This window comes from Microtus pennsylvanicus, chromosome 1 (genome assembly GCF_037038515.1).
Source record: "Microtus pennsylvanicus isolate mMicPen1 chromosome 1, mMicPen1.hap1, whole genome shotgun sequence".
NCBI lineage: Eukaryota > Metazoa > Chordata > Mammalia > Rodentia > Cricetidae > Microtus > Microtus pennsylvanicus.
In genome coordinates, this window is record NC_134579.1 from 131,648,870 (window position 1) to 131,670,110 (window position 21,241).

Sequence of the window (21,241 nt, forward strand, 5' to 3'; positions counted from 1 at the left end):
TGTGCCTCCTTTCTCTCTGTTCAGAAGACTGGACTTATATAGATTATAGATGTTTTTAGCACAAAGAGAAGCACTTTTAAGTCTATACTCAGACAACCAAAGGAAATTTAAAATCTTGAGCTCGAAACTGATAATAGTCATCGGCACTTACCAGAGGTAGATGAGCAGCTTATCAGAACTCCATTGATTAATGTTAGAATGCTGAACTTAAGTCTTAATACAGTGCTGGCATATGGAGGGAAAGAAATTGGAAGCATTTTTCATTCTTTTTATATACCTTAAATCACTTTATCATAACTTAAGCTTTCATGTCCTCTGACCTTATATGACTTGCATTTACACACCTTAAAACAACTTCTTAGACCTTAAAACATTTTCTTAGATTCTGTAGTGGTTTGAATAGGTCCAGCCCTGTGGATTCAAAAATGCTTGGCCTATAGAAAGTAGTACTATTAGGAGGTGTGGCCTTGTTGGAGGAAGTGTGTCACTGCGGGGGTGGGCTTTAAAGTCTCATATGGCCAAGCAATGCCCAATGTGGGACAATGCTCACTTCTGTTGCCTGCAGATCAAGATGTAGAGCTCTCAGTTACTTCTCCAGCATCATGTCTGCTTGCGTGCTGCCATGCTTCTCATCAGAATTACATCTGAAACTGTAACCAGTCCCGATGAAATGTTTTTCTGTATAAGAATTGCCATGGTTACGGTGTCTCTTTACAGCAATTAGAAACCCTAACTAAGACAGATCCTTACAGCTTAAACTTGAAACTTCACACCTTTTATCTATCCAGTCATTCATCATGAGACACAGGTGGTTGATTACTGAGTGCAATCATTGTAAAACAGGTTCCTTCAAATAAAGGAATAGTAAAAAGTTACTTTGAAGTCTGTTTGGTGAGTTTATCTCTTTTTGGAGTCTGGTAGCAAGGTAAACTCTCTAGACATAGTAGTAGCTCTAGGAAAGTAAAGACTATGGCCTGATTTTTACACCAGACCAAAGCAGGGCTTCAAACAAAGGAAAAAGAAATAGGGAATGGCAATTCTTATTTTCGTTTCAATTGCTTGCAGCATTTGTAAGGGTCCTAGATAATAATGGAATCTAGAGTACTGTTAGTCAGCCACATTTGGATTACTTATCTAAGGGGTATTGAGAGGCCAGAGTCAACTGCAAGACAAGTAAGTTTCGAGACCCTTAAGTCAGGCACTAGGTATAAAGTAAGGAGCATCTCCAGAAGACAGGTAGGAGAGGTCCAAAGCCTGAAGTCCATGGCATCCCAAGACTTAGGGAGGAACAAATGAAGGAGAAACTGAACAGTGGGTTGTCAACACATGCTTCACGGGCTAGGGCTAAAAGCCCAAGGAAATATAGGTGCCTGGTGCCAGTACTTTTGAATGAAACCAGAAGGCAAAAACCAGGCCTTGCCCAAGGGAAATAGTCAGAGGTCGGTACCTACACCTCCAAGAGTACCAGAGACTTAGGGAGAATTTAAGATAACTGCAAAGGATCATTCACCAATTGCCACTGATGGATGGAAGGCCATGTGATTGGTGGCCCAGAAGGTGGATCTGTTGCAGGTTGACTGGAAAAAAGGGATAGGTTTTCTCAGTATGGCTTAGACCCCCCAGTGGGAGCACTAAGGCACCAGGAGAGCCTCCTGAATCTCGGCAGCAGTGTTAGGATTTAGCAGCAGGTAGCTTGGCGGGTCTGGGACAAAGTATGCTGCAAAGACCACATCATACAGCAGATTTCATGGAAGAAGAAACTTATGACCAAAATGACATTTCAGTTTCAAAGAAGAAAAGTACAAGGATGCTATCTAGTTCTAAGCAAATCTCTGGCACTGCTTGTTATCAAGAAGTGCCAGCAGCTGGTGAAAAACCTGAAAGCAAGAATAGCTGGCCTACATCAACCCAGACTTGCTTTTGAAAGAAGGAAGAACAAGGCTACAAATGCTTCCAGAAGACACTATTCTTAGGACACGAAACCCTGTATAGAAGCCATAAAATAACCAAACAGTGAGACTAAGCTGCCTGCTCATGAGGCCCGTGGACTTGAGCTGAGGTACAAGGGCTTCGATGAATATATCCAGAAGGAACCAACCTTCATCCAGGGTTACAGCTGGTCTTGGCTCCATTTTAGAATTTTTTTTAAAAGCTCTCTCAGGTTTTATGTGGAAATTCTTGTCAAACGTTTGAACGTCAATGTAGCTGAAGGTTTTTCTCTGTACCAGTGGACCAGTTTCTTCCCTGCTCACGGGTCCCCACAGCCATTTATGAAATAATCAGACTGAATAGCAATCACACTTGTTTGGCCAATGGCTCAGACTTCTTACTGGCCAGCTCTACCTATAAATGAACTCATTTCTGTTAATCTGTGTATCACCATTTCGCTGTGGCTCACTGGTAATACTCTGGCATGTTACTCCTTCGGTGACTACATGAGACCCCACTGCTCCTGGCAGCACCAATCTATTCCAGAGAGGATGTTGGGTACCAAAACCACTCCACATGGAGCTTCTTTTATTCTTGGCAAAATTGGCTTTTTTGGGTAAAGAATGCCCTTGCCTTGACTGCTGACAATATGCTGGACAAATAGGATATAAGCAAAAATGACTACTGAACCTTGCCAAGACAGAGTAGGACAGTCTTTTGAATTTTCCTACTTCTGAAAATGGTCTGTTAGATACTCTAGGCCTTAGCCAAAGTTGGTTACCCCAACATTACAGTGAGCTGTTTCTGTCCCGTCTTGTACCTTTTGGAAGTTACTTGCTTGTACTTCCTGCTTACTCAGTAATTTTCCTTCTCGGGTCTTTGTTGAGGTTGAAGACTAGATAGTCACAGCTACTATCCTTATATATTAGCTAAGATATTTCAGGTACAATACTTAGACTCCTCAGGATAGGACAGCTATTGGAATAATCTGTTATTTGCCTATTACCTATAGACTGGACATTTAGTGTGTTTCTTGCTTGATATTGTTCATGTTGGCTGTAGTTCTATTTTTTTTGTATGTTTTTACCTTTTCTTTCTCCTGGCCAATACTTGATATTTGTTCTTATTGTATATAGTTTTGTGTTAGGTTTAGAACCTTTTTATTTAGACAAAAGGGAGAAGTGTTGTGGGAACTCCTTTCTGCCAACAGCTTTTTGGGTACCAGCTTTATGGCATGGCTTCTGTGTGTAGATGTGATCTCTTATAAGGGAGAGGAAGGGTCTTGCTCACAATCATGGGAGGCTGTAGCAGAAGCAAGCTTGTGTAGTTGTTCATATCTCCCTGGGGCAGAGCAGCAAGACACAGTGGCTTCCACCTTGTCCAGTATTCTGTGAGTCTGTGTTTTCCTCTGAATCCCATTTCCTTCTGTGAGTCTGTGTTTCCCTCTGAATCCCATTTCCTTTTGTGTCCCAACAGTAAAGGCATTCCGCAATTTGTAGCTCTCACATCACCTCTCGCTTTAGCCTTCTAGCTTATTTATGCTTGGGGAGGGGAGCCAACTGTATCTGGTCAGTTTCAAGGAATTCCTAAAGCCTTTGAGTTGTTACTTTCTGAATTGTGTCCATATGGTTTGAAAAATGGCCCCCAAAGGGAGTTACACTATTAGGAAGTATGGCTTTGTTGGAGTAGATGTGGCCTTGTTGGGAGAAATATATAACTGTAGTGGGTAGACTTTGAGGTCTCATATGCTCAAACTTCATTCACTGTGACACTCGGTTCACTTCCCATTGCTTTTGGATGAAGATGTAAGAACTCTTGGCTCCAGCACCATGTCTGCTGTCATGCTGACTTGCTTCCTGCCATGATGGCAATGGACTAATAAACTTCTGAACTGTAAGAGAGCATCACAATTAAATGTCTTCTTTATAAGACTTACAGTGGTCTTGTCTCTTCACAGCAATGAAACCCTAAGACAGTCCCTGAAAGATGGAGTGTTTCAGCTTCCCAGAGAACACCCTTTCATTTCATCTATCTGTAAAAATTCTGTGTCCTGAAGCTTCCTCCCTGTTGTTTCAACTCCCTATAACCTCTTATATCTTAATAAACTTTCTTCCAAGATGAACATTTTAGTCTGTGAGAAACTGCAACACAATAGACATCTCTCTTTTAGGGATTTTTAGATGTTGAGTAGAACCCACTCTGTTCCTCTGAGGGTGTCTCTTGATGCCAAGAACCTTAAATTAGGCTTAAAGCATAATTTCTTTCCAACTTCATCTGCCACGCTTGAATATATATGGAATGAGATTCTGCTCAGTTTTGTTGGTAGTGGCTCCCTGTAGCATTCTTTTTAAGGCATATTTTGACATTGAGACTAGATTACTGAGGACTACTTTGATAATTGGTTAAGGTATCTGGTATGGGTGTCGAAGAGTGGATGGTTCACCTTATTCACAGACATCCATCTCACTCTGCCTCCTGAGTGCTGGGATTAAAACTGTGTGCTACTACTGCCTGGCCTCTGTGGCTAACTAGTGGCTTAGCTCTGCACTCTGATCTTCATGCAAGCTTTATTTGTTAGAGCATAAGCAAAAATATTACCACAATTACCTACATTTAGTTGCAGTTCAATATGCTGATTGCATCAAAATGCCTTCATAGACACACCAGTTTTTTAGCTACGCAGGCAATCCCAAGTCTCTTTTTAGTCTTTGGAGAACACCAGCCTTAGAAGCAGTACTTGGTGTTAGCTGCTGAGTCCAGGAGGCCTGAAGATTTTTCTGTGGGGATGGGGGGAGATTTTGTCTACCTTTCTTGGCAGGATGAGACAATCATACCCTGGTGTAGTGTCCAGGAAGCTGATGAGGTGGAAGGCTGCTTTTTTCTGTGTGGGTAGTTTTGCCGTATGCAAAGGCAAGCCTCCAGTTAGAAGGTCTTTTGCAACCATGCATCTTCTTGGAGGAGCTATAGGATGCTGCAGGAGCTGGCATGTCTCTGTGTTAGAAGTTCTTTTGTTAAATGCCATACTCTCAGATCTGTAAAGGCACTTGAGAATTGGATACTATTACCTGTTAGTTATATTTAAATTAGACATATATGTTAAATTTAGACATTATTTTACCCAATTAGTTACAGCTTAAAATAGTGTGACTTCTCTGATGCTGTCACTAATCCTTTACCCATATTGAGAAGTAATAGGTCTGGGTATAATGAAAAGCACTTTCAAATTCCTTCTCTGCATGAGCAGAGGACAAGGCCTTCTCTGGTATTTTCTGACAAAGCTAATGATTAGACCAGTGGATCTGACTTTTGCTGGGCCCCTTTCAGACAACTGTACAGGATGTTGGTGGTAGGGGTGGTAGCCCAGATGCCAGCCCAAGTTTTGCGTGGGAAGCAGGAAACTGATGTGATCTCCATGGCCCTTGAATCTTAGGCCATCAAGACAGTATTTTCACAGATAAGCCTTGGGATGGACAACTACTGTTTCTCTCCACAGGGAAGAGTTAAAACAGGGAAAATGTAATGACTTTCTTCTTCAAATTGACCTTTTACCTGCTTTACAGATTACTACAGTTTTTAAACCCTGATCCTTTGAGAGCTGATGAGATCTCTGACCTGCAGCAGGTATTAGAAACCCTAAAAATGAAAGGTCAAACAAGACAGACACTTAGTGTTATTAAGCTTCCTTCCTCCCTCAGACTCTTGTCTTCCTTAGATGGGGCTTTCCCAAGTCATGGCTTTAGCCATAGAGCTATGGCTGTAGTGGGTATTTTATATGGGGGGAACAGATGATCTTTAATTTGTGGGGGGATTATGTGTTTTCCAGGAAGCATGTATTCCTAGGTTTTTACATGATGATCTTGTGTTTTCCTCTTGGGAAAAAGCCCTTAATACTCTACTGCCTACTCCAGAAAGACCTGGTTATGGTTGTCTGATGTTTGTGTTGGTTAGTTGCAGAAGGTGAAGTTGGGTACACTACAGCCTGGTGTGGTACTCCGGAACAGGATCGAGCCCTGTCTGACCCTGGAGAAATCCCCTCTGTCAGCAGACCTGAAGAAGGTGAATGTATTGTTAGAGCCAGACTCCTGAAGGAAGCCCAGCCTTTCTGACACAGGAGGCTTGCTTTGTTTTCCTCTGTTCTGTTCTAAGATCAGTGGGCTGGAACCCAGAGTTTCATGCATCCTAGGCATGCATTTTATCAATATTTCCCAATCCCATAGGAAGATTTTGAATAAACAGTTCTAAGGCTGCATTGCATAATTCTTGACTCTGAAGTTCTCTTGAAATCTTTGTGATTTATTTCTCATGTATTTGTAAGTCCACATTTCTTTTGTAGAAAAGCCTGTTGTGAAATTGTCAATCTGTTTCTAAAATAAGTGTTTTTGGGTTTTTTGAGACAAGGTTTCTCTGTGTAGCCCTGGATGTCTTAGAACTCGCTTTGTAGACCAGACGGGCTTTGAACTCAGATCCACCTACTTTTGTCTCCTGAGTGCTGGGATTAAAGGTGTGAACCACCACCATGCCCAGCTTTTCTAAAGTAAGTTTTTATTTTCTTTCATTAATTCATTCATTTATTGGTTTTTCGAGGTATTGCTTCTCTGTGTAACTTTGCAGCCTGTTCTGGAACTCACTTTGTAGACCAGGTTGGCCTCTAATTCACAAAGATCTGCCTTCCTCTGCCTTCCAAGTGCTGGGATTAAAGGTGTGTGCCACCAGCGCCCAGCTGAAGTAAATTTTCAAATAGGAGCTTAGAACACATTGCCAGGTCAGAGTAATAATTTTTTTATCCATCCTTTGCCAAATTTTTTTTATAAACCTTAGATTTCACTTGGTAAATCAATTACATACACTTATGTTTCCATCCTGACTTTAAAAAAGGCTAAGGTTTGGTTTTGAATAATAGAAAACCAAACCTCAAGGATGGACAGACTGCTGAAAGGTTGTGAGGTCTGGAGTGGGGAAGAGATTGTACAGGTCTCAGGGAGGTGGACAGGTGGCAGCGTGGCTGACTAAGGCAGGAAAGGCAGGTGGAGAGTAAACATCCCCAGTCTGCTTCTTGACTGTGCACTACCAGTTTGTATTGTTCTGAGGGGGAGGGGTGGCTCAAGTCACTTTCTGGAGAGCATTTCATGCTACTGTTTGAAACTGCCCCAGTCAGAATGCCTGCTTGCCACCCTGTCTTCCTGCAGTAGCCTGATGACAAGATTTGTCTCACCCTCTGAGCTGCTTGCCGACTTTCAGTCTCTGTTCCGTGTGAACAAACTGGTGATCGTAGATATGTTGATAATAATCCTTCACCTAAAACACCAAATGCAGTTCAGGAGAAGAGACTGCCAGAAAGTTCACATCACTGGGTGTAGTGCTGTGGCTTGCAGTCTAGGGACTGGGCAGGATGGGACACAGGAGTCCTTGCGCTCAGAACTTTGAAATCAGCATGTTCAGCATGATGAGACTTGATTTCTGGAAAAGAAAACTACCCCCAGAGACAGAAGAAGATATTGCCTCCAATTCACAGTAACAAGGTTTTGTGTTTCTGTTCTTGGAGGTGTGGTTTCCTTTCGATTGGACCAAGGATCTTGCTGTAGTTGGCCTTAGTGACAGACACAAAAGGAGAGGAGGATCACTTGATTGCTGGATGCGTCCCAGGCCTTGTAGGGAAGTGAACTGTTGCTCACTCACTATATGTTCTCCAGGTCCTCCAGGAGACATGCAGCTGTTCCTTTGGCCATATACATGCAAATCTACAAAAAGGGTGATACTATAGACATCAAGGGAAAGGGTACTGTTCAAAAAGAAACACCCCGTGAGTACTAGTGCAGCAAAGCAGGAGGCTGCAGGGTCTCTCAGCATGCTGTTGGTACTGTTGTAAACAGGCACAGTTCATGTCAATTTGTGTCCTGAACATATTATGCATGCTGGAGAGCTGATTGGTTCTTGAAACAGGTACAGGAAAATGAGGGGGGAGTGGAAGCCAGCGAGAATATCTGGGTTTGGCTGTGGCTCCAGCCTGCTCCCCCTGCAGATGTAGCTTGTGAGAGAGAATAGAAAAGAGCTGAGCTGCTCCATCTGTTCCTATGAATTCATGGCTTAACATACAAGAAGTAAAACACTTAGACTTTAAGGGGGGACTGATGCCATCTCAGTTCTTGGGAGGTAGAGACAGGAAAAACAGAAATTCATGGACAGCTTGAATTACATGAAACTGTCTCAAAATACAAAGTTAGAATGAAAGGAAGATTCAGAAAATAAAGAGTGAGAATATTTTTGACTGATAGGTTTGAGGTATAAAATGCAGGCGAACTGAAAGAACAAGGATGAAAGTAGAATAAAGTTTAGGGTTTAACTTGGTCCAGTAACTGGAAATTGGAATGCAAGAGAAAAGGAAGCAGAAGGAGATTCTCTGAGGAGTGGCAGTGACATGACTCCTCATGCCGACAGTCAAATCGGGCTGGGCTGAATGAGCAGAGTGGTTAACCAAGTGGCTGTCACTCAGCTGAACTCAGATACAGAGGTCCTGAGAGCTGTTAAGAAGTGGTCCCACCCAACGTCATGTTTCAGAATGACCTCAGACTTGCACCCAGCAGCTCTGGGGACTTTGGACTTGAGCATGCAGTCCTTCCAGCCCTAAGACAGGTCTACACCTATGCTCTCTGGGAGCTATCTAGGCAGAAAGGTGTTGGCAGGTTTTCAGAGTCTCATTTTCTTCACCTCATGTCCGAAAGCTACTCAAGTTTCTCTTCCACAAGACTGTCAAGAATGAAGATCACATGAGCTGCCGGCGAAGGAGCAAGTTGGCACATGTGCCTTCAGCTCTGCTAGAAACTCAGGACCTTGGGGAGGAGAATTGCACAGTACTCAGTGCCTTTTAGAAAGTTGTATTTGGTTGCAGACTTCTGCTGTAACATTTCAGGTTTTAGTGATAGGTGAAGAGATTAATATGTCAATAAAAGCATGTTTCTTTTCTTTTTAAATGTTAAGGTAAGTGGGGTGGGTGGCATGCATCTGTAATCCCCGCCCCTGGGAAACTGTGGTAGGAGGGTCAAGAGTTTGGGGCTGGAGAGCTTGTTGCTCTTACAGATCGACTTTGGTTTCCAGCAGCCTCTTCTGACCTGCACAGGCACTACGTGAACATGGTGCACAAACACTACATGCAGCCAAAACGATACACATGAAATGAGAAAAGAAAACAAACGGAGAGTTTGGGACCCACCTGGCTATATAGCAAGACCTTGTCTCAAAAATCAAATGAGGAATAGTTTTTACAAGTGAGGCAGATGGGCTGGCAGAATATGAAGAGAATTAAGGAGACAAAGCCGCCTTCTTGTTGTGTGTGCTTTAGTCCTCCAGTCAGAGGGCTGGCTACTCAGTAGATACTTTAGTGCGTTCAGAGAACCAGTAGTCTGAACACAGGAGAAATTCACGCAGAACCTAAAGTAGGTCTTCGGAGCACAGCAGGGTAAGCCCCATAAGCTGTGTACTATGTCCTGGGGGGGCGGGGTGTGAGATGGAGGGATTTCTTCGCTGTCATTCATCTTTCTCTTCCCTGTTCCCCACCGTTTTCTGTGTAGGCTCTTCAAAGAAACAAGTTCCCGGGACCCAGCCACACTGCATCTTACTCTTGGCCTCCTATTGCACGTGGCTGTGACGTGGTGGTCGTTTCTCACTGTGGAAATGACCCTTTATTGTACCTGCCACCGCTGCTTACGGTTTTGCAGATGGGGGGCTGCTACAAGTCATTACCAAGTAGAAATGGAGTAAGTTGGAAATCATTTTGAAATGGATTAAATGTTTATTTTCAAATAACACGTCTTTTTTTTTTTTGGTAAAGCTGAAGTTTTATTACTCAATTTTTTCCCACACTGATAGTCTAGAAGCTGGATGGACTGTCAGGCTGGCTTGGTGACACAGGCCTATCTATATTCCCGGTACTTGGGACACTGAGGCAGTAAGGTCACAAGTTTGAGGCCAGCCTGGGCTATGTTGTGGGCGTGAGTTCAGCCTCAGACACACCTTAAGACCACGTTGGAAGAAGACAAAATGTGGACTGCTAGAAAATATCCTTTCCTTCCTTAGTGTCAGAACCAGATGACTCTTGCTGTGATTTCCATCTATGGCCCTAGCTGGGCAGAAGAGACATGGCTTTTAGAGATGATAGAGTTTGTACGGTGATCTTACCTTAATTCATAAAATTGCCACATCACCGAGATAAGATGGTCAGGCCATGTCTTGTTGCTGTCTCCCGTGAGAACAGTTAGTGTGCAGGAGACTGTTGGGAATGTGTGATTAGAAGTTCAATCTCGCTGTCTTATCCCACATTCTTTTGTTCCATTGCACCTCCTACTGCTTAGTAGTCTTTCCCCAGGGACAAGAAAGAAGAGGGAAATGAGACATAAGCAGCAAGTGGCTGCTGGGTTCAGCCCTGCAGAACAGTCATTATAAAACTTCCATCCCAGAACACGCACAAAGGTTACAGTATAGAGGGTCCACCATGCACCATAAAGCAAGTGTGGCGAGGAAGCTTGCTTAGGGTGTGAAGGGGTCCTGGGGTTTATTTTTTCCTAAGCCAGCCATGCAGTGGCTTGTCTTTGGAATCTGCACTAGTTATGCACTGACTTGAATGTGTGCATTTATACCCTTTATTAGGTTAAGCAGCTGAGACCAGCTGATGGTGGAGGTGCCATTTTGTGCTGAGAGTCCTTTCTGAGGCAGAAAGTGACATCCAGTCCTTACTTGTGTTACCACTGCTTTCCCCTGCTGCCATAGCAGCCTGCTTTCAGGCCCGTGGAGAAGTTGGCACTTGTCTGGACCTTCCTAGAGGAAGGAGGCCACCAGACTCTTCTCAGTAAAAAAACATATGTCCATGAAATGTTGGCAGGCAGATCACCTTCTAGGGAGTCTCTGGACTGATGGGGCGCTAATTCAGAGGCAGTCTAAGAAGGAGTCAGTGGTTCTTTTAAGGTTCTTTCAAAGGTGACCACTCTTTTAAGGCATTCATTCATCCTGATGCTTAGGAGCAGGAAACGGAGCTTCTTATTTTTTTTTTTTTCTGATGTATTAGCTGCACAGCCTTGAGGAGTGACTTCACCTCTGTGCCTCAGAATCTTCCTGGGAAATGAGGACAACTTAAAAAATAAATAAATTAAATTAAAAAAGAAAAGAAACTTTCTAAGCCAGGTGGTGGTGGCGCATGCCTCTAATCCCAGCACTTGGTAGGCAGAGGCGGGCGGATCTCTAGGAGTTCGAGGCCAGCCAGGTCTAAGAGCTAATTCCAGGACAGGCTCCAAAGCCACAGAGATACCTTGTCTCAGAAAAAAAAAAAAAACAAAAGAAGAAGAAGAAGAATACTTGGCCCTACCCTGTAAGAGTATGTTAAGGTTAAATGTCTTAGGAAGTGTTTTGCCTTGGCTTAAGAACTGGTTCAGTGTTTCTAAATCCACTCTAATGAAATTATATTTTCACTTTTCTCATCTGTATGATGATAGCTAAAGACTAATTCTATGCCAGGAGATGGTCTGGATGTTTCGTGTACGTTATGTTTGATTCCTAACAACTGTCCAAAATTATTTGAATCTGTTTGTCTTTGCAGCCTCTTGCAGTCATCGTGTGTCCTGGGTGGAAAAAGGCCCAGTTTATTTTTGAGTTATTGGGAGACTATAGCATGTCCTCCAGGCCTCTTCATCCTGTGTTATTAACAATTGGACTTCACAAAGATGAAGCCAAAAATATGAAGCTTCCAATGGGGTGTAAGCATCCTTTCCAAGCTGTTTGATTTTCTTTGCAGATGACGGTGAGCTTGCCTAGGCACCTGGGACCTCAGTTACTGGCCGCTGGCTCTGACTTGACTTCCTACAGTGGGAGTCCGTGCTAAAGGCTCAGTCTTGACTCACGTCTGAGAAAGCTGCATGATTTCATTCAGTTGTCATGTGCTACTAACCGTTCACTGTCAGATGCTGAGCCTAGAGTTGAGGAAATCTGCCTTTCAGGAAAGCAGAGCCTGTGGCAGCTGGGGGTGTGATCAGATACTGCAGGCTAAGACGGGGTGGATGGAGGCTTGCTTGCCTTGCTCACCCAGTAGAGTAATGGCTGCTGAGAAGGAAGTGAATCATGGTGAAGGGAGTATTGGAGAAACTTGTAGAAACCCTAAGATGTTGACTGTTTTTTTCTAAATGTAGGTGATGTGATTGTCACAACTCCACACAGCCTCTTGAGACTTCTCACGTACAGAAGCTTGTTGTTTCTTAGACTCTGCCACCTGGTTCTGGATGAAGTGCAAGTGTTGTTCTTTGAAGCCAATGAGCAAGTGAGTATGGGCACACTGGGTGCCGCTGCTATCCATTACCATAGCTTGTGTGCTTCTGAAATGTGTCAGCTCTTCAGGCCCTGAAGCAATCAGAATATACAGTTGGCAAATCAGTTGGTTTGTATCTATAATTTATAAGAGTGTGTTTACCTGAAATTTCCTTCCTAATGGTAAATCTCCCTTTGAAGAACAGAAATTCCCAAGAAAATTTGTTACATATTTCATTACTATTTCTCTAATTATAGAAGGGACATTCTTAAAAGAAAATTTAAAAATATTAAAAAAATAGAAGAGCACTTGAAAGCAGATCCACCGTCCCTTGTCTTGTACTCAGAGGTAGTCTCTCTTTTAAATGGCTTTTGTTGATAAATATACTTAATAGCAAGAGCCATTTAGTACTGATTCAGAACTTAAACTTTGCAGTTAATAGTTGTTGTCAGGGTTTCTTTCCTGCCTGTTTCCTGCAATTGTTAAGTCCCAAAGAAATCACACAGAGGTCTACATTAGTTATAAACTGATTGGCCTAGTATCTTAGGCTTCTTATTAATTCTTACAGCTTATATTAGCCCATTATTCTTATCTGTGTTAGCCATGTAGCTCAGTACCTTATTCAGCAGGGCAGTCACATCCTGCTTCTTCTGTGGCTGGATCAGGACTGCAGAGGAGTGGGCTTCCTCCTTCCCAGAATTCTCCTGTTCTCATTGATCCCTCTCTACTTCCTGTCTGGTTGTCCCACCTATACTTCCTGCCTGGCTACTGGCCAGTCAGCATTTATTTAAAATATAATTGACAGAATACAGACCATTCTCCTACACCAAATAGTGTTGTGCTGTTGTGCAGCATGTGGTTATTGCTCATAGGAGCCTTGTGCCTGTTAGGGAATCGCCCTCCTGCTGAGCCACATACCTTTATTTTTTTATTTTATTGATTTTTATTGAGCTCTACATTTTTCTCTGCTCCCCTCCCTGCCTTTCCCCTCCCCTTCAACCCTCTCCCAAGGTCCCCATGCTTCCAATTTACTCAGGAGAGCTTGTCTTTTTCTACTTCCGATGTAGATTAGATCCATGTAAGTCTCTCTTAGGTCCTCATTGTTGTCTAGGTTCTCTGGGATCGGAGTCACACACCTTTAAAACTGAGTTTGTGAATCATGTGTTGAAACAGTGTGGCATGCTGACCAAAATTGTTATTTGGGAGTGTTGGTAGCCTCCAGGTAAAGCACAGGCTTGTTTCTTAGTGACTGTGTGGGCTCCTTTGAAGCCGTGGTGCATATTACCACACTGATAGCTAGAGAGCAGCTCTGTACCGTGACAAACCTGTGGGCAGTTGTTGCTGTCTCCAGCATACTGTCACATCAGGCATACTGCTTACCTGCCATGTGGAGGCCTGAGCCCGGCTTTTGTTTTATTTTCTGTGCCAACTGGTAAACGGGGGGTTCCTATTTGCTTAGTTCCTATTTCCTTGACTAATTAGGTTGAAAATTAATGCAAATTGATCATTGTTTCTGTTCTTCTGTGTTTTGCTTGTTTTTAATTGATGGGGTTATCTTTTCTATAATTGAGTTTTGAAGTCTTTAATATAAGCATCCTTGGTACAAACATTATACACCAGGATGCTGTTTGTGACTTTATTCTGTCCCAGTGGAATTTTACAGTGTTTATTGACAAACATTTTCTTTTATTTTTTTCCTTTTTTAATCTTTGGAAAGGCTTTCCCCACACTAAAAACATCAAATGGATAGTCCCTGAATTTTATGTTCCAGCTAATTCTTTACTCTATTTTGAAACAAATATTAAATCTACTAATTTTTCAGATGTTTGCCATATTAGATAACTTTAAAAAAAACGTTGAAGTGGAAGAGCGGGAGTCTGCACCACACCAGATTGTGGCAGTGGGTGTTCACTGGAACAGACACATAGACCATCTAGTCAGAGAGTTCATGAAGGATCCCTACGTCGTGATCACTGCCCTGGAGGAGGCCGCCCTCTATGGCAATGTCCAGCAGGTGATGGGGAGGGCTGGTGAGCACACACAAGTAACTAGTGTCTGTTAGATAGTAGCTGTGGTTTCATTCACAGGTCTGTAAGTGGGTTATATTTATGTTGGTTTCCTGTGCATTCCTTCCTGTTAAATGGTATGCTCTCTGGAAGAGGTGCTGCTGGAGAGCTTTACACCTCAGAAAGCACCTGTTTGTCTGCTCGCCGGCAGGTGGTGCATCTGTGCCTGGAGTGTGAGAAAACCTCAACTTTACTCCAAGTTCTTGACTTTGTTCCAAGTCAGGCCCAGAAGACCTTGATCTTCACCTGCTCTGTGGCTGAAACAGAAACTGTATGTAAGGTAAGCCTGTCCTCAGGTCAGCACCTTTCATCATGGTAGGCCATAGCTGAGTCTGCTGATCAGAAATGGACAGAGGGAGCTGCAGTCTCACAGTGTAACTCCAGGATCTGGAGGAGGGGCTGTGTCATGTGAAGTGTGAAAACACTACATTTGCACTCTTAGGGAACCGAGGAGATAATAATGAGGTAATATCACATAGCGTCTTCATTGTAGACAGAAGAGCCAAGCAAATTATCTTACAATGTATGCCGCTTAATCTAATTCTGTAAACATTTCATGCTAAAATGTAGAAACAAAGCCAAATACAAGATTAAAAACTCAGAACCATGCCTTCCTCTCCATCATAAGCTACAGCATACAACAGCAGCACACGTAATTGATGTAGGCACATACATATGTATGCACACACACATGCATGTTATTTAAAAGAAAGGGAAATAGTGTTTCACTTACAGTAGATCTTTAGATGAAGACTACAGAACCATGGGGGATGTTTCAGCCTCATTCTCAATTTCAATTCTCAAAATTGCTTTATTCTCTTGCTGATAATTTAAAGTTGGCACGGGCAGTTCACAGAGCCGTTAGCTGAGCTTCTGTGATCTGGTAGTGAACTGACGGCTTTGGTTTCCTCTTTAGGTAGTGGAAAGCAATTCAGTATTTTGCTTGAAAATGCATAAAGAGATGTCTTTTAACTTAAAAAGTATTTTAGAACAGTGGAAGAAGAAGTTAAGTCCTGGCTCTCACATTGTATTAAGTAAGTATTTTGATTTCTGTTTGTATTTAGACGAGGCTGAGCTAGCAGGGATCATTTTTTCATTTTTATATCATATTCAGACTTTTTATTATTTTTAAGGTTTCAGCATTCATGAAAAATCTTCCTTTCAGATGAATATTGGCCTTTCTTATAAGGTGAATCCAGGCACTCCAGGGCTCTCAGCTTAGCAAGCAGATTCTTTCTAGAAATCCAGTTTGGGTTCACCTATGTAGAAAGTCTGTGTTGGTCTATGCGTCTGTCTATCCAGTCATCCACTCTTGCACACACCTGTAATGATACTAAGCTTAATAACAGAAATATGAAGCTCAAAACTTAAGGAGCAAGTGAAAAGTCTGTGGGCAGTCTGATTAATGATAGAGGAAAACATTTTTCAAGCTAAGAGGTCACTGTCCTCTGGAATTTTATCATTAGGCTGTAACATTTGGCGGGGGAAAGAGAAAGGTCTTACTTTGCATATATAAAGTATGATGTAGTGACTTAGTTTGAGCCTTTGCCTAGCTTGTGTGAGGCCTGAGTTCAGCCTGAGCACTTCAAATAAAGATGTAAAATGTAGTACAGAAACATGGTATGGTATGGGTGCTAGGCCTGCTTATGGGGAGTTCATGGGACCTTGTGGACATGCTTTCTCCAGCCTTAACAGACGACTGCATACCCCTCCTGGCCATCACCGACGCCACCTGTGTAGTTCACTTCAGCTTTCCTTCTTCCCCGAAAGTGTTTGGTGGACGCCTGTACTGCATGTCTGATCATTTTCAGAGTGTAACTGAACAGGTTTGATCAATTTTTATTTTATTTCTTGTTTCTCTCTCTCTCTCTCTCTCTCTCTCGTGTGTGTGTGTGTGTGTGTGTGTGTGTGTGTGTGTGTGTATTAGTAAATTCTGAGCTTACAAAGTTTTGAGTGAAATCAGATTGGTATGGATGATCTACCTCTTTTATTCACCCTCAATTTTAAGGGTTCTCCTGCAGAGCAGGGAGATAAAAAAACCAAATCTGTCTTGTTGCTGACGGAGAGAAATGCAAGCCAAGCCATTGGTGTCCTGCGATACTTGGAGCGAGCAGATGCCAAAATCCCATCAGAGCTGTATGAGTTTACTGCTGGGGTCCTGGAAGCCAAAGAAGATAAGAAGGCCAGAAGACCTCTTTGTTCATACCTTAAGGCTTTTGGCTTTTGCAAGTAAGCCAATTCTTTTTAAAATTGAGTAATAACATGGATTAAAATTAATAATAAATAAATTTGCCCCTTGATGAAAATCTCACATACCTATGTCCTTGTGTTAATCCACTCAATGCAAAAGGAGCAGAAAGAGGTTCCCACATGGTCTTCCAGAAATGACTGCCTTTTCATAGCTGTTAGCACTGGCAAGCTCTGCTTTTTTTAAATGGCACATATTAATTGTACATGTTAATGGGATGCAATATGCTATTCCCATACCCTTCCCAGTTCCTAGCACTCGCGTTCTCCTTTCTGGTTGACCTGATTTTATGTTTCCATCTGTAAGAGAACATGCAGTGCTTGTTTTTCTTTCTTTTTTTTTTTTAAATATTTTTATGGTTTATTTAACTTTATTTTATGTGCATTGGTGTGAAGTGTCAGATCCCCTGGAACTGATCTTCAGACAGTTGTGAGCTGCCATGTGGGTGCTGGGAATTGAACCCGGGTCCTCTGGAAGAGCAGTCAGTGCTCTTAACCACTGAGCCATCTTTCCAGCCCCAGTGCTTGTTTTTCTGTGGTTGGGTTGTATTATTACTTTCTCCATTTCCACCCATTTGCTACAAATAATAGGACTTGATTTTTCTTCATAACTGAATATTAATAATATGCTCTCTCTGTGCGGCCCATTTTTTCCATTAATTTATTGATAAGTTTTGTCTTAGTTTGCTTTTTTTGTTGGTATTATAAAACACTGAGCAAAAGCAACTTAAGGGAGGAGCAAGCTTATTTCAATATTTTACTTTACTTTATGGCTTCGTATTCTATTCTTTGATATATTGCCATGTGTGCATCCACTTTTAGTTAATGGGCTTGTGGCAGCTTGTGGTTGGGGCTGTTATGTATGGTACTGGTCTAAAATGTTTTCATGAGCCATGTCTTTTCTAGGAACTACGTGTATGTGTTCAGTCCTTTGGATGACAATAGTTAAGAAGAAAGAGGCTTCTGTTTTAGAGGTTAATTGACGCTTGTCCCAAGACTGCTCACAACCTTTTTGGGCACCAGGCATGCATGTCATTCACAGACATACATGCATGCAAAAGCACCCATACACATAAAATAAAAATACACAATTTAAAGACTGACAGTGTCTCTAGGGATAATAAAGAACTTTGTCCTTTGAACTCATCCAGTGTTGACTAAACACTGCGTATGCGTTGTTGGTATACTCTGCAGTCTAGAGCTAAAACTTTTCTGATTGTAGCTGAAGGTCAGTTTCCTGGAGATGTCTTGACACTTTGTGTTAACTACCATTCTTCTTGGTTTAAAATCTGGCCTTTTTTTTTTTTAAGAGACAAAAGGATCTGCCCTGACCGACACCACATTAATCCAGAAATGGATATCCCAAGGAAGTTATCCAACGAAGCTCTGCCAGTGTCTGGACACGTTAGGGTGAGTTCTGCTGGCCTCCTTTGTCTGCTGAAGAGTCATTTCCATGAAGACCTTTTGTCTGTTTTAACTTCTTAGTAGTCTTTTTTTGCGGGGCGTGGGGGGGGTGGTATACAATGTGTTTTGATCATATTTATTCATCTCCTTCCAGGTCCACCTCCTTACCCAAACAACTTTTTGTCCTCTTAAAAAACAAAACTGGAGAGTCCAGTTTGTGCTGCCCACATGTTCTTGGATGTGTGTCCCTCCACTGGAGTATGGTGTCTGCCAGGGGCTGCACTCTAGAGAAAACAGCTGGTTTTAAAAGCAGGAGTAAAAATGAATCCCTGTCTGTTGGGCTAGCTTACTAGAGTTGCTGTGCTCAGTACTGCGGGTGTTGACTCCCAGCCTCTCCTGCCTCCTCTTGACCCCATCCCCATCACTACCTCCTCCTGACCAGCCCCCTACCCCCCCACTCCTGCTGACTCCCCCTCCTGACCTCTGCCGCCTCTAGGGGGAACAAAGAGTATAAACAGAAGGGAGGAGAGGCAAGAAAAGGGTGGGTGGGGCTTGGGATGTGTGGGGGTTAATATGTTCAATATATTATATATACATGTACAAAAACTTTAACACAAAGTTTTTTTAAATAGATATATAAAGAGTTGAGTTAAAAAGTGAACAAAGGAACATATAGCTAAAATGCAGTGTCTATTGTGTGTGTGCTTTTGAGTGCAGCAGTGCAGGTCAGAGAGCACAGCTCCAAGATTCCATCTCAGGTTGTCAGGGAGATGTGCAAGTACCTCTTCTAGCTGAGCCATCTTTCTGACCCTAAAATGAAGTTTTTAATGATGGAATTTTCTCTAAGATATCCTTTGTTAATCTTAAAATGAGACTGGTTATTTATATGGTATTTATTCTGCTTTGGCCCAGTGTTTGGACTGCTTCCTGGCTTATTCTTCTGTCCTTTTGTGCATATCTTGGGTTCTCAGTATGTTTGGTGGTTTCTGCAGACATCACTTGTGCAAGTTTTATTTCAACTGTCTTCTACATACGTGTGCTGCATTTATTTCAGATAATACCTTTTTACGTTTCAAATGCAACCAATTACTTTGGTCGTATAATTGATAAACACTTGGATCTTTATGCAACTCTCAATGCGGAAATGAGTGAATATTTTAAGGATCCCAGTAACAAAACAGCTGCTGAAAAGGTGGAGAGTTTGGGGTTGTATGGATTAGAAGAGAAAACACTTTTCCAGAGGTAAACTATCTGTAATCTCTCTACAGTTGTAAGACATGAATAATTTAAGCAGTTTTGAGTGCTTATTCTCACTATTGTCTGTTGTCGGAGTGTGTGTACCCTGAGCCTGGCCACCTCCCTAAAAGGTGGTACTTGCACACTGTGCTCAGAACACCTGGAGCAGATGTGCATGGAATATCTACTAGCTCCTGAACAGAGGGCAGTGACCTTATTCCTCCAAATATGTACTAATCCATCACTGTGTGTAGCATACATACTCCTTGGTAACATTGAGTTTCTCTCAGATTCTTATAAAAAAGGCTTTATTCTCACTTTAAAGAAAAGCAAACAGATCTGTGGGCTTGATGAGGAAGTTGTCTAAGGCTGGTCACTGGGTGGCAGAATTAGTGTCCCAGCCTGACCACCCAGCCCACGTGTTTATTTGCACCTACCTTTCTGAATCCACTGAATCTGAGATGTTAGCCTCATCTCAGAAGCAGGATCTTTACTTTGCTGTGATACCCTTGTTCATTCATCAGCTACAGGGTTTGTTGTGTTGAGAAGGGCTACCTGTTCCGTGCCTTAGACAGTCTGTCATGGAAGGACTCCTGCTGTGTGAAGAGTAAGGTGTCTTCCTTTTTGGATTCCTTGATGTCTCTGTTGTTCTTTAGGGTTCAAGTGTTGGAGGTGAGCCAAAAGGAAGACAACTGGGGTTTGGGGAATGTCTTGGTGAAATTCATAGATGAAGGCAGGACCAAGCTCATCCCAAGAGACAAGCTGCTGCTGCTCCCAGAGAAGTTCCACACTCTGCCCCCTCAGGCTGTGGAGTTCATTGTTTGTAGGGTGAAACCAGCTGACAGTGAAATTGAATGGAACCCAAAGGTGGGTTACTTTAGCGTTTTGTGTTTTATTGACTTACATAGTGCATTTAACCCAGAATATACAAAGAGCTGTGCTTTTTTCAAGTGTTTATATGTAGAGGGATTTTTTTTTAACATGGGCTTTCACTGTGTTGCCAAGAGTAATCATGAACTCCTGGATTCAAACAGTGTTTTTGGGTCAGCTTAGTAAGCAGTAGAGACTACAGTTTCTGGTGTATTAGAGTCTTAAATTTGAACCTTCGCTTTGCAATTTAGGTCATTAAAAGCATGATTTACTGAGGTCTTTACTGTTGTGTCTCCGTAAGTGGACTTTAGTACCCATGATAGAGGTACCAAGCTCACTGGCATAGTAGTGGGAGAACCAAAGTTAAGTTCTGTGTTTTAATTACTGTGCCTAAGAGATCCATGAAACAAAAATGCCTCTAACCTGTAAGCTCCTTGCCCAAAAACAGCTATTCCTGAAATGCTGGAGGCTATTGTTTACCAGAGAAAACAAGCCATGTGTCTCGATCATCTAAGCAAGTTTGTTTAACCCAGCTGCACTGGACGTGCTTGATCAATGTGGCGGGAGGTAGGCAGGAAATATGTCGGAAACATGTCAGGATATATACTTGCCCTGATTAGACCTGATTGGAAATGCTGTGGCCTCTGCACAATGTGACTCATTGCCATTTCATGTGAACCCAGGAGTGGACTTGCCAGAGTCTGTCTTCCTAACCAGTATTTAATTAAAGCTTGCTTTAAATTTGGCTCAAAACTGTGGCAATGGACTTATTCTTACCTGGCAGAATTAGCAGTAGCCATTATCAGTAGTGCTGTCTTAGAACGTATAACATATGGATCATGGTTTTAAAAAAATGGCTTTAGTTGGACAAAGAAAACAGTGTGAGGAGTTCCTAAGAAAATAGGGGCACAGGTTAGGGATGTTCATTGGGAGGCCAAGCGATTCTGTCAGGGTTGGGAGGACTGGCTAAAAAAAGAGAGAGATGCCAGAACAGGCCATTTCCTCTGGACCCTGTGGAGTCACTAAAATGTCATCAGTCAGATAGGATATCAACAGCAGAGAAAAATCCCTGCTCCATGCAATGTAACACAGAAGGCCACCCCACTGTGGCAGACTGAGATGGGTGGAGGGCCTGACAGACAGTCCTATTCATTGCCAGAGCAACGGTTCATGATAATACACCTGTTTCTAGAAGGTTAGGCTT

The 21,241-nt window shown here is 42.5% G+C and overlaps 1 protein-coding gene across 2 annotated transcripts in view; it reads left to right on the forward strand.

The window, feature by feature from the left end:
* The window catches only part of Tdrd12 (tudor domain containing 12), a 74,232-nt gene that overhangs the window by 41,858 nt on the left and 11,133 nt on the right, over window positions 1-21,241 (forward strand). For both annotated transcript variants that reach the window (XM_075957882.1, XM_075957889.1), the window contains 13 exons: window positions 5,490-5,550; window positions 5,878-5,985; window positions 9,495-9,680; window positions 11,513-11,669; window positions 12,099-12,226; window positions 14,037-14,228; window positions 14,432-14,560; window positions 15,197-15,314; window positions 15,967-16,106; window positions 16,289-16,509; window positions 17,838-17,937; window positions 18,986-19,173; window positions 19,824-20,034. In XM_075957882.1, the coding sequence (XP_075813997.1) occupies window positions 5,490-5,550; window positions 5,878-5,985; window positions 9,495-9,680; window positions 11,513-11,669; window positions 12,099-12,226; window positions 14,037-14,228; window positions 14,432-14,560; window positions 15,197-15,314; window positions 15,967-16,106; window positions 16,289-16,509; window positions 17,838-17,937; window positions 18,986-19,173; window positions 19,824-20,034 (1,939 nt within the window). The remainder of the gene's footprint in view (window positions 1-5,489; window positions 5,551-5,877; window positions 5,986-9,494; window positions 9,681-11,512; window positions 11,670-12,098; window positions 12,227-14,036; window positions 14,229-14,431; window positions 14,561-15,196; window positions 15,315-15,966; window positions 16,107-16,288; window positions 16,510-17,837; window positions 17,938-18,985; window positions 19,174-19,823; window positions 20,035-21,241) is intronic.